Source organism: Bombus flavifrons, chromosome 17 (assembly GCF_040668555.2).
Source record: "Bombus flavifrons isolate JBK064 chromosome 17, iyBomFlav1_principal, whole genome shotgun sequence".
NCBI classification, from domain to species: Eukaryota; Metazoa; Arthropoda; class Insecta; order Hymenoptera; family Apidae; genus Bombus; species Bombus flavifrons.
Window position 1 is genome coordinate 3,945,934 of NC_138458.1, and position 13,572 is coordinate 3,959,505.

The following is a 13,572-nucleotide window of genomic DNA, read 5'->3' on the forward strand; positions in this document are numbered from 1 at the left end:
AGTTAACCTTCATATAACTTCTACAAGCCCACCTATGAAAGAATAATTTGCATCAAATTATGTTTTTCCTATCATTTCTCTATCATTTTTCCTATCACTAATAACAGCCCAGATAATCAAGTTACCTGTGTTAGATATACCCTGCTTTTAGTTCACCCTGTATAGTATCTATATTTATACATATATATGACACATGCATATTTATGTATATTTATTTTATGTATATCTATTTTTATGTATATTTTAATATATATATGATATATACATAAATAATAAATACCGTTCTATATTTGTCAGAAAAATATCATTAACTGTGAAAATAATCATTTTTATATCAATGTGACATATTTTAAAAATAATATATAACATACAAAAATACGAAATGAGAAATAGTAAAATCTGACCTTTCTACCTCCTCGGTCCATCGAATTTTTTCGGATGCTAAACCATTCACTAATCTATTTGCAAGGTCAATTGTTAAAGCAGTAGCGTCAGCTTCGTCTTGACATTTTTGTTTCTCAGCTAAAGCTGCATTCATCCTTTCTCCTAAAACGTCCAGCACTTTTTGCAACTCCTAAAGTAATGGAATTACAAGTAATTAATTGAAATGAATAATAATTATCCAAAAAAGTTATTTCACATATATTTTGCTACATAAAAATGTTATTAGTGCAGTGGAACACCCCGTATATGAAAACCTACATTATTATCCGTCCCACTAACCAAACGTTGTATTAACTGAACAATTTTTCTTGCTTGTGTCCTTTAGGCTTACTGTCCGTGAAACGTGACTTCATAGAAACATAATCGTAGTTTATTAGACATGACGATACGTCTATATCAATATTCAGTCTAGGAAACGTACAATAAGATACATTTTTCTCTTTATTGAAATGTCGAACGATGAGGAAGTCACTTTCATTCTATATCATTACATTCGACGATGTAAGGAAAAGAGATTTTGGATTCATCCGAATATGGAGAGAAATGTTAACTATTTGTCATTGCAAGGGAATTGTCAGAAGATGAACATGTATTGTATATCGTACATTGCACAGCATGAGTAAAAATATATATCAAAATTTAACGCAATTTGTTGGATCATTGATTCAAAAACAAAATACCAATATGCGCGAACGTGTCAGTCTTGATGAAAGAATTTTAATAAGCAAATAGAGTAAAACTTGAAACAAGTAAAGAATCAATATATAATAATGTACCTAACCTATAAGGAAATATAATAAGTATCATGCAAAGATCTTTGCCGTGACAACGGAGTTATTCTGTTAATAATTAATAATAAAGAACTATAGCATTCACCAGGCCATTTTATCTTATTTGCTAATTCACACTATGACTTCTTTGTTATATCTTTTCTTGCATTTTCAGATAGAACATACTTATGTAAGCAAGTATACTCTTCTATGGTTTGCACATATGATATTGTTCCCGTCATTTTCCTGTTTATAAAGGTATCCCTTGTTATTAGAGATGGCATGACCTGCTAGTTGTAAATCACGATTTATCATTGTCACTTTACTTGCGAAACGTTTGAACTACGTGAAACAATTTGTAGCGGCACTCGACAATGAACCTGCCAACGGTTTCTGTCCCGTGGGTTGCTACACAAAGCAAACTCTATCCCTCGGACAAGATGATTGCATACCTTCAACTAGCTTAAGAACCCACCATAAATCTTAGGATTACTTTAGTTAAGGTCCTTCAAACTGAACAAATATCTTTTAGTTTTAGTATTCCTTAATTTATTATCTACTCCGGAAAAATATGGGAAATCTGCTTTTCTCAGGTATGATGCTTCCCGCTAGCAACTCTCTTTCGAGGGCGGTTAGCGTCCTTCCTCACCCATCAACCTGGTAGATTAACCAATTAACAGCAACGCCTATTTCCCTCACTTTTCTAACGAAAACTTTCCTTAACGAATCCGATCCTCTCGTACCCTTAGCCACACTCATCACAGTTTTTTTCCGCAGCGCCATCGACACAGAAAGACAGTTTTTCTACGTTCCTTGAGCAGTCATCGTCTAAGTTTGTATCGCGCACTCTGCTCAGTCGCTATGTTCACTCTTCGTCTATCAGTCGAGTTGTAACCGAGAATTGCGAATCGTAAAGTGTAATCGCGAGTTATACGTAAACTGTAAAAAGTGAGAACAAAATCAAGAGAACATGGTAGCCGCCAAAAGGATAAAAATTGAAAAGTTACAGGAAGTACCAAAGATGAAAAACAAAGGAAAACGAAACAGAGAGAAACGAGTGAAAAATTTAGAAAAGGAATATTCGAAGAAAATGTGTATTGAACGAACAAGAGAAGAAAAGATAAAATTGGAAGATACCAAATTAGCAACACCACTTAGCAATGTTAATAATAAGGATAACGAGCAGAAGCCAAAGTTATCTGCGTGTGGGTTTTTCTGGGATGGCAACCCTAATGTAACTCTCCTTCAGGATAAAGAGTCATCGAGCGATAGTGAAGATGAAATAGAGGAAAAACCAAAGCTCAGAAGTAAAAAATTAAGTGCCGCCGAACGTCGAGAGCAAGAAAGAAGGAAGGAAGGTGAAATTCGCCAAAGAGAAGAGGCGCTCGCCAGTAACGAATTGCCAAATTCTATTGATCAGTTCGATAGATTAGTTTTAGCTAGTCCAGACAGTTCAATAGTATGGTTGCAGTATATGGCGTACCATTTACTGGCAACAGAAATAGAAAAAGCAAGAGCAGTTGCGAGAAGAGCGGTGAAGACGATTAATTTCAGAGAAGAGAAGGAAAAATTAAATGTTTGGAAGGCCTGGTTAAATTTAGAATCCAGATATGGATTTCATGAGTCACTAAATGATGTGTTCAAAGAGGCAGTGAGGTCTAACGACTCACTGAAAATATACAGTCACATGTTGACTGTTCATGTCGAGGCTGGCAGGCAGATGGAGTTACAAAAAACAATTAATACTATGATTGCAAAGTTTAAACATATTCCCGAGACATGGTTTAATTGTGGAGAATGTTTGTTAAGAATGGGTTTGAAGGACAAATCCAGGCATATTATGCAGAGAGCATTGCAATCTTTGCCAACATCTGAACGTATGTACACAACAGAAATAAAATGTCATAAAGAATAAAATACTAATATAATATAAATTTACAGATGTAAATCTAATGGCAAGGTTTGCGATTATGGAGAACAAATTTGGGGATAAAGAGAGAGCACAAACTCTGTTTGAGCAAATTCTAAGTTCCTATCCGAAACGGGTGGATATATGGTCTTGTTATATTGATTCATTAGTTAAATCTAATGATATTGATATAGCAAGGTAAATATATTTTCAATTATATTTTGTCTTTTTAATTTCATAGAGAATTTACCTTATAATAATTTGTATTTACAGGAAAGTTCTAGAGAGAGCAGTTGTTCAGACATTACCACCTAGAAAGATGAAGATCCTGTTTAAAAAGTTTATCAATTTTGAAGAACAGCATGGTACTCAGGAAGACGTGATTCGTGTTCAACAAATGGCTGTAGAATATGTAGAGAAGCAGTGTACAAAATGATAAAAAATAATAAAACATTTTGATAAGTATTTCATTACATCATGTGAGCAGATACGTCGGACCAGATCCGCAGGCTGAAGAGACACTGCCCGCTAGACCCAAACACTAGATTTAATTAGATATTTATATTAAGTAATATTTATTTATCTACAACACTTATAAACTATATTAAGTAATATTTACTTACTTATAACAATTACTTATAAATTATACTTATCTATAACAAGTATTAACTTATTATAAATAATTAGCCATGTCACTGTGCCACGCCAGAAAAAATTACTGAAAATTCTCAATGCGAGAATTGATTGTAAATTTCAATAAATAAAAAGAAAAAATCATGTGAGCAAAACCTTAATTACACAATACCTAAAAAAGTCCAGTTATGTAAAGATTTCTGTCACGTATGCAAAATACTATTAATATTGATACATATAAAAATGAAAAAAGTAACATAAATTGACATATTTATATTTTCTCTGATCTCGAGTGCGTCCTTTTTATTGATTATTCTGTAATGACAAAATCAGGAATATGTCTAATCAAAAGGTTTTTAGCATGTTTGGGACGCAGCTGCTGCACTGTACAGCAGTGATTTTACCTGACCGATCGTTACAACCACGTCCGCGCTATTGACTTCTTCAGGTCTCGGCAACATTTGAATTGTGCCTGAAATTGTATTAGTTGGTTTTGTAGGTACCCAGGTAGATACCCTTATACAAGAAGTCTTCGTTTTTGTGTTAGGTCGTTCGAAAAGTTTCTTTCGTTTTATAAGGAAATAGTGGATGCACATTTTCCGTTTTGTATTATTTTATCGACTTACATATGATCCACGCTGTTCTACCAAAATAAAGATCACAACGTTCGACAGATTAGATTGCATGTTTGTATAAAGGTGCATCGTTGTAAAAGACGGGTCTGTAAAAGAAAGGCACTTTTCGGACAACCTAATACTTCCCGTTCGTGGTTATTACGTTTTGGGCAATCTTGTAATCGTCATATTGTTTCTACAAACGTTGTGTTAGCGAAGTCAGTAGTGATAATCTCTTAAGTGTTTAATAAGCCACGAGAGGGAAGCGTGGAAAAAAAGGAAAATAACTCGAGCAGCAAACTCGGTCGGCAGCGAAACCACACTCGTACCAAATCATGTCAAAGATTTTTCCAGTAAAAACGAGCATAGTGACGTGATCTACATATAAAACCGTGTTGTAAGTCGATCGTGTGTCTCGAGTCTTGTAGCGTGGAGCGACTATTACCTCAGTTCAGACACATTGAATCGGAAGATTCGAGTATTCGTCACGGTATGTGACGTTACCGACAATTCCGTGGGATGCCCCGTGCTTTTCAGCATCGCGACGCATCACCTCTCCCCCCCTTATTCCTTTCGTAAAATCTCCGTAAGAGCGTTAGCTAAAATTCATTGCTGCTCGATAAACGACGACATGATCGACGGGACGCGACTGTATTCGTCTAGGTAACACTGACGTTTTCTATTGAAATCGTGTACACATTTACTTTGGGCGAATTAATCAAGTGAAAACCCCTATCTACTTGTGTAAGAGGCATATAGCCCGTGAGTATTTTACATTTTATAATAAATGGCTCGTATGTGTGAAATATACGATTATATACAGTGAGCAGCAAAAGTGTAAACACTCCGCTGATTTTATGTAAAAAGCGATAATACGACTAATTTTTCAAGTGATCGGTAAAGATTAGGTAACAGTAACTACAAGCTGCTTCTGATTAACGAAATGTAATAGTTCATTTTCATTAACATTAATTCATTATACGCCCCTAACTCTAATGATAACCCGGCATATATATATGTCGGAGATGAAAGGAAAGCCGAAGCCTTTCCTTGGAAATTTTGGGAACATCCTCTAGTACCTTAGCCTAGATTTTATTATAGTTGTAATTGCTTAAGATTTGTAATAAGCGAGATTGGGTTCGAGGTGACAATCGGTCGCTGAACGTAGCCACGGTCACGGGATGGATGTTTTATCTAACGGAGGTCTGGAGTGGTTGTATGTGTTTTCCGAGAAATGTGGTTGTGGCGGCATGTGGCCTCGAGAGCGGGCCTAGCCACGTGTGATGTTGCCTCGGAGGTGCCGAGATGCAATGGGACATACATTGTATTAGTAACCAAAACTCCAGGCAGAAACTGCCTAGCAACGGCGTTTGGAACTTTCTCGATGCTTCTAACGAGTGTGCCTAGCAACGGCGTTTGGAACCTTCTCGATGCTTCCAAGCAGGTATAGAAAACAAAATGCAATCGTGCAGGGAGAAGGGTCTCCACGAGGCTGGCGTTCTTACGGTTGCCTTGGAGAGTGACACATCGAGCATTTTCGACGATCGCATTTGCGTCTAAGTTAGTTTCGCTTAGTAAGGAATTATCCCGGTGACCGTGGATTCGTTTGAACTCAAACATTGCTAATAGTATTATTTAATTTAATTATTCGTAGATCGTATTATTCATTAGGCTTAGTGTTTGTTAGACTTATTATTAGTTGTACTTATTATTTGTTAAGCTTAGTGATAGACCTGTATATACGTGTAAATAAAATCTCGGCTTTGTGAAACGATGGCTAGTCCGCATGAAAAGTCGTCGCGCGCCCAAAATTCGAATCGTGATCCGACATATATATATATAAAATATATATAAAAAATAGAAAGAGAGAGAGAGAGAGATAATTGATAAGAGAAATAAAGAGAAAGAGATAAATGGATATTTAATTGAATATAATTATTTATATACCTTCTTATAACCTATATATATATAAATAATTAAAACAATATTATATTTATATTATATTTCATTCTTTGTAATTGTTTTTATATTATCATATTGTATTATTATGTATATTATTATATATTCATTTTTGTACTACACCTTGTGAAACATGGTGTACAATTCCAAGAGAAATCGTACAATTCACAGAAATAATAACGAAAATTATGGTTAATATTGATATAAATATATATATCCATAATTTCAAAGCAAACATGATAGATGTTATACATGTTCATGGAAATTATGTACTTTTATAATATAAAAAATTTCGTTATATATACCTATACATCATGACAAGCAATGAAATGAACATTAATTTACCGCTAATCGTGTCCTCAAAGCATTCAAGTGATCCATAGCAGCTTTTAACTCGGCATTAGCTTGTGCAAGTGCAGCTCTTAATGGTTTCACTGTTTCATTAATATAATGGAAAACCATTATATTTCTCACCCAACTGCAAAGACCCGCAGCGGCTTGTGATTTTGAATAAATAATCTCTGGGTCAAAATCTAAAAGTATGATATAATTATTGTTTCGTTAACGTATATCTATATGCCGATTCATTATGCTACTACATATACATAATATGTGATGTGATATTAACTATCTTAATATACGAGGATCAGCCGAATATAAACCAGACTTTGTTTTTAACTTTATATTTTAGTAAAATATTCCAGAAAGAATATTCTTCCTATATACATTTCATTTTTGTGCATACACTTTTTCCATCAGATTGTTAATTTTTTCATTCTAGTTTTGTAAAAAGTGGAGGGCTGGATCAGAAGTCAATTAATCTACTTCTTCATTGATGTCGATACGTTGTCCTCCTAGCGCCTCTTCAAGTGATCCTGATTTTGTGGAACTTTAACTCCTTCCGAGTGATGGAAACCACACTTCCGCGATTAATAACTTTCGAGCTGACGTTGCCGATGTGATGTGTTTTAAACGTATTGATTAGAGATGGCGTGCAAAATTACTAACAGTGATTTATCACAGTGATCGCAAAATCATCAATCGTAATCTAACTTTATACACGATCGTGATCGTAACTTTTTTTATATGCCGTCAATTTATTCACTGTGATCGTAATTCTTGATCCTGATTGAATTATTTCTTATAAAATACTTCAGTACAGCTTGCACAAAAATATCTGCATATAGTATTAGTTTAAAGTTACGTTACCGTTTTCTCCATTTAACGTAAATTTACTTTATTTAATAATAAAAATATAAAATAATTCAATTTTTGTTTGTCTTTATCTCATATCAGTATCTTAAAGAGTAAAGTACTAATTCTTTCTCTCGATTTCAAAATCGTTTGATATCGTTAATATAAAATATACAGGTTATGTGATGCGTGTAAAAAACAGTTATGTTCTCCTCCATCGGCTTCATCAGCAGTGATTACAAAAGATCAAAAAGAATGTTTTGATGAAAAATCATCGTGATTGGGAACGAATGTGATTAAATCATTTATGGTTCACAAATAACAGCTCTTGCCATCTCTAATATTGGTGTTCACTAGAAAACAATTTATGCCACTCACTTGGTTTCTTGATAATGTTTTGTCCCCAAACTATAATCGCAATCTATGCAAAATTTCAGTGGCTTTTCTGCCCTTAACGGTTAAAAACTTGATAATTATGTGTCGTGCAACGGAAAATCGTACTGCTTTCTCGCATATTGTGCCATCTACTGAAGAAACAATAAATAGATCACTACATGAAGTGGAAGGTCAGATATGCCACATGCAGTCCGGTATATATTTAACAGACCCTCGTATGCATCAAGTATATAAATTAATTCGATGTAGTCTTAAACAAAATATAAATTTTATTTATATATCGTATAAAGCAAGGACAATCACCAGACGAATTCCTACAATTTGTTTTTTTTTTTTCTTATTCTATATTTTCGACTTCTTTTTACGCGTAGAATCACCCCCTTTCCGCTTGTACTATCAGTTACCAACCACCCTGTATAAAATCCGATTGCACATATTACGAGGTTACCCTTGATCCTAGCTCGGATAAGACAGGCTCAGGATTCATTTGTTTGGATAAACGAAGTTCTATTGTATATTAATTTTATTGACTTCATTAATTTTACTAATTGTAAATTACTCAATTTTACAATTTTACTGAATTGTAAAATAGTAGCGTATTCAAATTTATAAATTACTGCCCACCTTTGTTGTTGATATAAGGTTGGATAGCCTTGACTACTTCAGGATGAATGTTCTCTTTGTCGTAATTTCGAAGTTGCGAGAGGAATGTGTCAACATGTCCCATCATCGCTTTGCACGCTTTCCAACTTCTATCTTTTGGAATTTGACCCCTGGGGGAAAATAAAACTAAAACAGCTTGTGCCACCATCGCTACTTGTTCCGGTGGCGTTCCAAAGGATTTTAGTTCTGTCAAGTTGTTCTGAAATTTAGATAATAATTTTGTGAAATATCCGGAATAAAATCTAATTATCGGGGTTTTTTTTTTATTAAAATAGCTAGAATTATCAAAATCGAGATTTTCAAATGTAAATCATGTCTTTTTGGAACTACATATATGTTTATGTACAATCGATTGTAAAAAGATTCCGACACTGTACAATTTTAATTTCTAATTCTAATTTTCTGTAAATGTACCAAGGATCAACAAAAATGTGTTATACTGTGTTACTGCACTATATAAAATATAGACATAATTTACTCTTCCTCGGTATTTATTTTAATATTTCGACAACTATAAATAATAACTCTAATAATTAACTTTATCTATATAGTGTAGTGTAACACAATGTAATATATTTTTGCTGTTATGTTTTCTATGTGAGCTGGATATAATCAAGTAAGGACGTATTCAGTCTTCACAGAGTGGCGAGTGTAAACGTTATTACGATATTTCCTTATATTTTCTATCGTTTATGATTTGTTTGTAAGTTTCAGCTATTCCTCTCAATAAAACATCCCTACAATATATCTCGATGTTCTTTCAACATTGTCGCCTCGATTTTGATAATTATGGACTATAAAAATCTTAAATTTCTCAAGATAAACCTAGACTTTTGGTAATATCAAATTGAATCTGATGTTAATAAATTCTATATTGGTTCGTATATATTTAATTATTTTGTCTTATCATGTTTCAATGTCATGAAGAGGAAATTAGAAAGAATATTTATACAAATTAAATATGATGAATAGAAATATAAGTGCCAAAATTGAATCTGTCTTTCAAATAAATGTCTTACTTTATTTAATGTGTCAAGAGCAGCTTCAGCTTGTCGAACTGCAGGTTCTGCTTTTGCTAAATCCTCGTCGCATCTCCTTTGTCTCTCTGCTACTGTTTCTTTTATTTCGGCTACCTTTGCCTCTTCCTCGGACACTGTACACAAGTTTTTTATTCAACACGTGACAATTTTCTATGTATTTTTTAATTATACCGTTGCATAATGTAATATATATAATAATCTCAGCAAACTTTGGATAAGTACTCGAAAGATCGAGACCCAAGCAAGGCATGTTGAAAAATGTTAAGTTGGTATGATCACTGGTTGCTACAAGCTAAGTTGGTACGACTTCTAACGACGCTCTTTTGTCTTAGAAGTCGACCACGTTGTTCTATTAACTTGGAGATTCCTGTGTGGTAAGACGTGCAATAAGACTGAAATATATTGGAGAAAACGAATCTAAGTGAATCGTTATTTTATAAACCCAAAACCTTATTAAATAACAAGGCACGTATCCAATGGAGGCATCGATTTCAAGTGTCGATACGGCTTGTAATTTTCGTAAACATAGAAAAGGATAGCATATGCGAAGATCAAGGAGGTTAGGGAATCGACTTGATAGAAAGAAACATATCGAAACATCAATGAGATAATACTAATGCAACGATGAAACTTTATTTTCATTTTTATTGAACTAATTTTTATTTTTATTGTTACTTATTATTATTATAATGCGAATTTTGTTATTATTATAATAATAACTATTTTTATTTTATTTTTGTTAAATTACTTTTTATTGAACCTCGACCAATGTAATGAGATCTTTCTGATTAGGATGAGATGAAAGACGATATAATTTGGTGCATATTTGCTTATTTAAGGACTCTAACTTATTTTGTTTTGCCTATTAAATGCGATCGAAAGTACATATATCGTGTTTACGCTTATTTTAAACAGAAAAATCTTACAATTTATAAAAAGTCAAATGTAAGAGTGTTTCATCACTGAATTAGTAGTATCTGAAAAACATTCGGATTCGGATTAAATTATGCTACTGAGTTTCACGAGGTATTGAAAGACACCTTGGAAGGAATTCTCCTTAGCGCTGGGGATAACAACCGGGTATTTATAGGCACTTATCCAAAGTTTGTTGTGTATTATATATATAATAATTAGGTTATTAATACGTGTATAAAAATATAAATGTCAACAGTCTTCTAAAAATTACACTAATAATACTTATTACCAGAAAGCAAATAAAAATAATTTGGGACGCATGATCGAATTTAAGAAGCGAAACAATACCAATAGCTTTTTCCCCTTCGGCTTTAGTATTCTCTGCTCGGACTTCGGCAAGAATTTTATCTGCAATTTCATTCTTCTTTTTTAATTCGATTTCTTGGGCTGCTAACACCACTCTTAATTCGCTTACCTATCGATTAATGTTCATATAACCTTGTGTAAATTTACTAAATCAATTAAGTATTTAATATAAACAGTGGTTCAAACTTTGTGAAGTTTGCTATGTCTCTTATCGTTGAATATTTTTTTTTTTTTTTTTTTATTTAATATTTCACATTCACAATTTGTCCAATTTGGACATTTGGTAGAATTTTTTAGCTGATTGATTATCACGTGGGTGGCTACCCCCAATGGGCTACCATCTCCGTGTTTAAGATATATCCTTTATGAGATCTGCTGGGTGTTTCCTTTTTAGTCTTCTTTCTATGCTTGTATTGACCGTTTCAGCTGCCAGCCGGTTCGGGTGCGTTGCTATTCTTTCTCTGTACCTTCTTGCGCATCTGCTAATCTCTTCCTTGACCGTTGGTATTCCAAGGTCTTTCCGTATGTCCTCGTTTCTAACGTACCATGGGGTGTTTACTATTGTTCTAAGAATTTTTGCTTGGATTGTCTCTATTTTGGTTATATGGCTCATTGCTGCTCCCCATAATGGTATTCGTTTTGTAAATTTTTAATTTGTTTTCTATGCTTAGTTTGGATTTTCGACTTGTTAACCATTGCATTTGTCTCCTTGCTGTCTGTATTTTGTATATTATTGATTTAATATGTTGTTTCCATGTAAATCGTGTATCTAGGTGGAGTCCTAGGTATTTGACTTGCCTTGTTTGTGTTATTTGCGTGCCGTTTAGTATAATGTTTGGTGGTATCTGTTTTCGCAGTGTGAATGTAATGTGGTTGCATTTATCGGGGTTTGCTTTATAATTTGTTTATCTTGAAGCCACCTTTCTATTTTTGTGATATGTTCTTGTAGTAATGTGACTGCTGTTACCGGGTTGGTGTGCCTGACTAGTACAGCTGTGTCATCCCCAAATGTCAGTATTTTGCTATTGGTAGTTGTTGGTATGTTAGCCGTGTATAGTGTGTATAGAATTGGTCCTAAGACGCTTCCTTGCGGAACCCCTGCCTTGATGTCTTTAATATCAGAGTATGTGTCTTTAATTTTTACTACGAAGGTTCTGCTGCTTAGTTAAGATCTAAGTGAGTCTGTGCGTTTGCTCTATCGTGGAGTGTTTGTTTCTGAATCCAAATTGGTGATCTGGTATTAATTTTTCCTTCTCTATTATTGGTTTTAAGCGGGCGTAAATTATTTTTTCTAGTATTTTAGAAAACACGGGAAGTAGTGATATTGGTCTGTAAGATGCTGTTTGGTGTGGGTCTTTGCCTGGTTCAGGTAACATTATGATCTGTGCTAGTTTCCATAGTTTAGGATAGTATTGGATTCTTAATATTGCATTGTAAATTATTGTAATTAGTCGTATCGCTTTTGGAGGAAGGTTTTTCAAGATTTTACCATTGATTAGGTCGATTCCTGGTGCTTTATTGTTTTTTGTTTTCTCGATTATGTTTCTAATTTCTTGTTCTGTTGTTTTAGGTATGATGTAGTGTTTGTCAGTTGAGGTACTAGTGGTTAACGCATCCTCGTCGGTATGACAGTTGTGGTTGTTGTTATTGATATTATGTGGTGTAAATGTGTTGCTTAGATGGTTGGAAAATTCTTCAGCTTGTTCTTCATTGCTTCTTGCCCATGTGTTATATGCTTTTCTGATTGCTGGGACTAGTTTTATTGGCTTCTTTATTTTTTTATTGCTTTCCATAGGGAGTAGTTGGTGTTCTCATGTGCGGATAGTGACTCTATGAATTTTGTGAACTCATTGTTGTTGTGTTCTTTTATTTTGTTTTTTATTTCCTTTGCAAGTTTATTTAGGTGTTTTTTGTTTTCTTTTGATCTATGTTTTTGCCATTTTGCTTTCGCTTTTCTTTTTTCTCTAATTTTTTCGAGGATGTCTGGCGGAATTATTTTTGTTTGTCTATTTGTTGATTCGGGTATGGTGGTTGCCCATGCTGCTTCCTGAATAGTTTCTGTAAGTGTTGTTACTGCTTGTTCGATGTGTTCAGGTGTTTTCAATGGGATGTTGCAGTTGATTTTGCTCTCAATTATTTTTTTAAATGTTTGCCATTTGGTGGTTTTATTGCATAGTGTCTCTGAATTGTTATAAAGTATTGGTTTGTTTCTGTATGTAATAATTATGGGTGTATGATCGGAGGTAAGCTCGAGGCTAGGTGCTATATTTAGTTTATTTGCATTTAGTCCCTTTGTAACTGCAAAATCAAGTAGGTCAGGTATTTTGCTCAGGTCTGTCGGCCAGTATGTCGGTCTTCCTGTGGATAATATATTGAGGTTATTGTTTCTAATGTATTTTTCCAGGATTCTACCTCGAGGTGTGGTAATTCTTGATCCCCATAGCGTGTGCTTTGCATTGTAGTCTCCCGCTGCGATATATTTGTCACCTAAGTGTTGAAAGTACTCTTCCCACATTTGTGTTGTCATTTTGTGTCGCGGTGGTGCGTATACTGCTGACAGCTGTAAATAGTTGCTGCTAGTTTGTATTGTAACGGTGGTTGCTTGGATATATTCCTTACTAACTTGGCTGTGTAAGTGATGTTTGATATCGTTTCTTATTATCACTGCG

General features: G+C 34.0%; 2 protein-coding genes across 2 annotated transcripts in view; one reads left to right on the plus strand and one right to left on the minus strand.

Annotated features, from left to right (window-relative positions):
• LOC138188751 (dynein beta chain, ciliary-like) overlaps positions 1 to 13,572 on the minus strand; it is a 46,427-nt gene that overhangs the window by 22,777 nt on the left and 10,078 nt on the right. Inside the window, exons 8-12 of the mRNA XM_069130791.1 lie at positions 10,886 to 11,012; positions 9,602 to 9,735; positions 8,544 to 8,781; positions 6,675 to 6,862; positions 405 to 574 (exon numbers count right to left, since the gene is read on the minus strand). Coding sequence (XP_068986892.1) covers positions 405 to 574; positions 6,675 to 6,862; positions 8,544 to 8,781; positions 9,602 to 9,735; positions 10,886 to 11,012 — 857 coding nt within the window. The remainder of the gene's footprint in view (positions 1 to 404; positions 575 to 6,674; positions 6,863 to 8,543; positions 8,782 to 9,601; positions 9,736 to 10,885; positions 11,013 to 13,572) is intronic.
• LOC138188849 (protein RRP5 homolog) lies at positions 2,185 to 3,588 on the plus strand. Its single transcript, XM_069130992.1, has 3 exons — positions 2,185 to 3,091; positions 3,156 to 3,321; positions 3,397 to 3,588. The coding sequence occupies exons 1-3, from the start codon at positions 2,185 to 2,187 to the stop codon at positions 3,557 to 3,559; spliced, it is 1,236 nt and encodes a 411-aa protein (XP_068987093.1). The 3' UTR covers positions 3,560 to 3,588.

Bases quoted from the DNA above. Each gene is read 5' to 3' on its own strand.
- LOC138188849 (XM_069130992.1), top strand. From the start codon at position 2,185: ATGGTAGCCGCCAAAAGGATAAAAATTGAAAAGTTACAGGAAGTACCA. The intron at 3,092-3,155 runs GTATGTACACAA...ATAAATTTACAG, and splicing joins ATCTTTGCCAACATCTGAAC to ATGTAAATCTAATGGCAAGG. The intron at 3,322-3,396 runs GTAAATATATTT...TTGTATTTACAG, and splicing joins AATGATATTGATATAGCAAG to GAAAGTTCTAGAGAGAGCAG.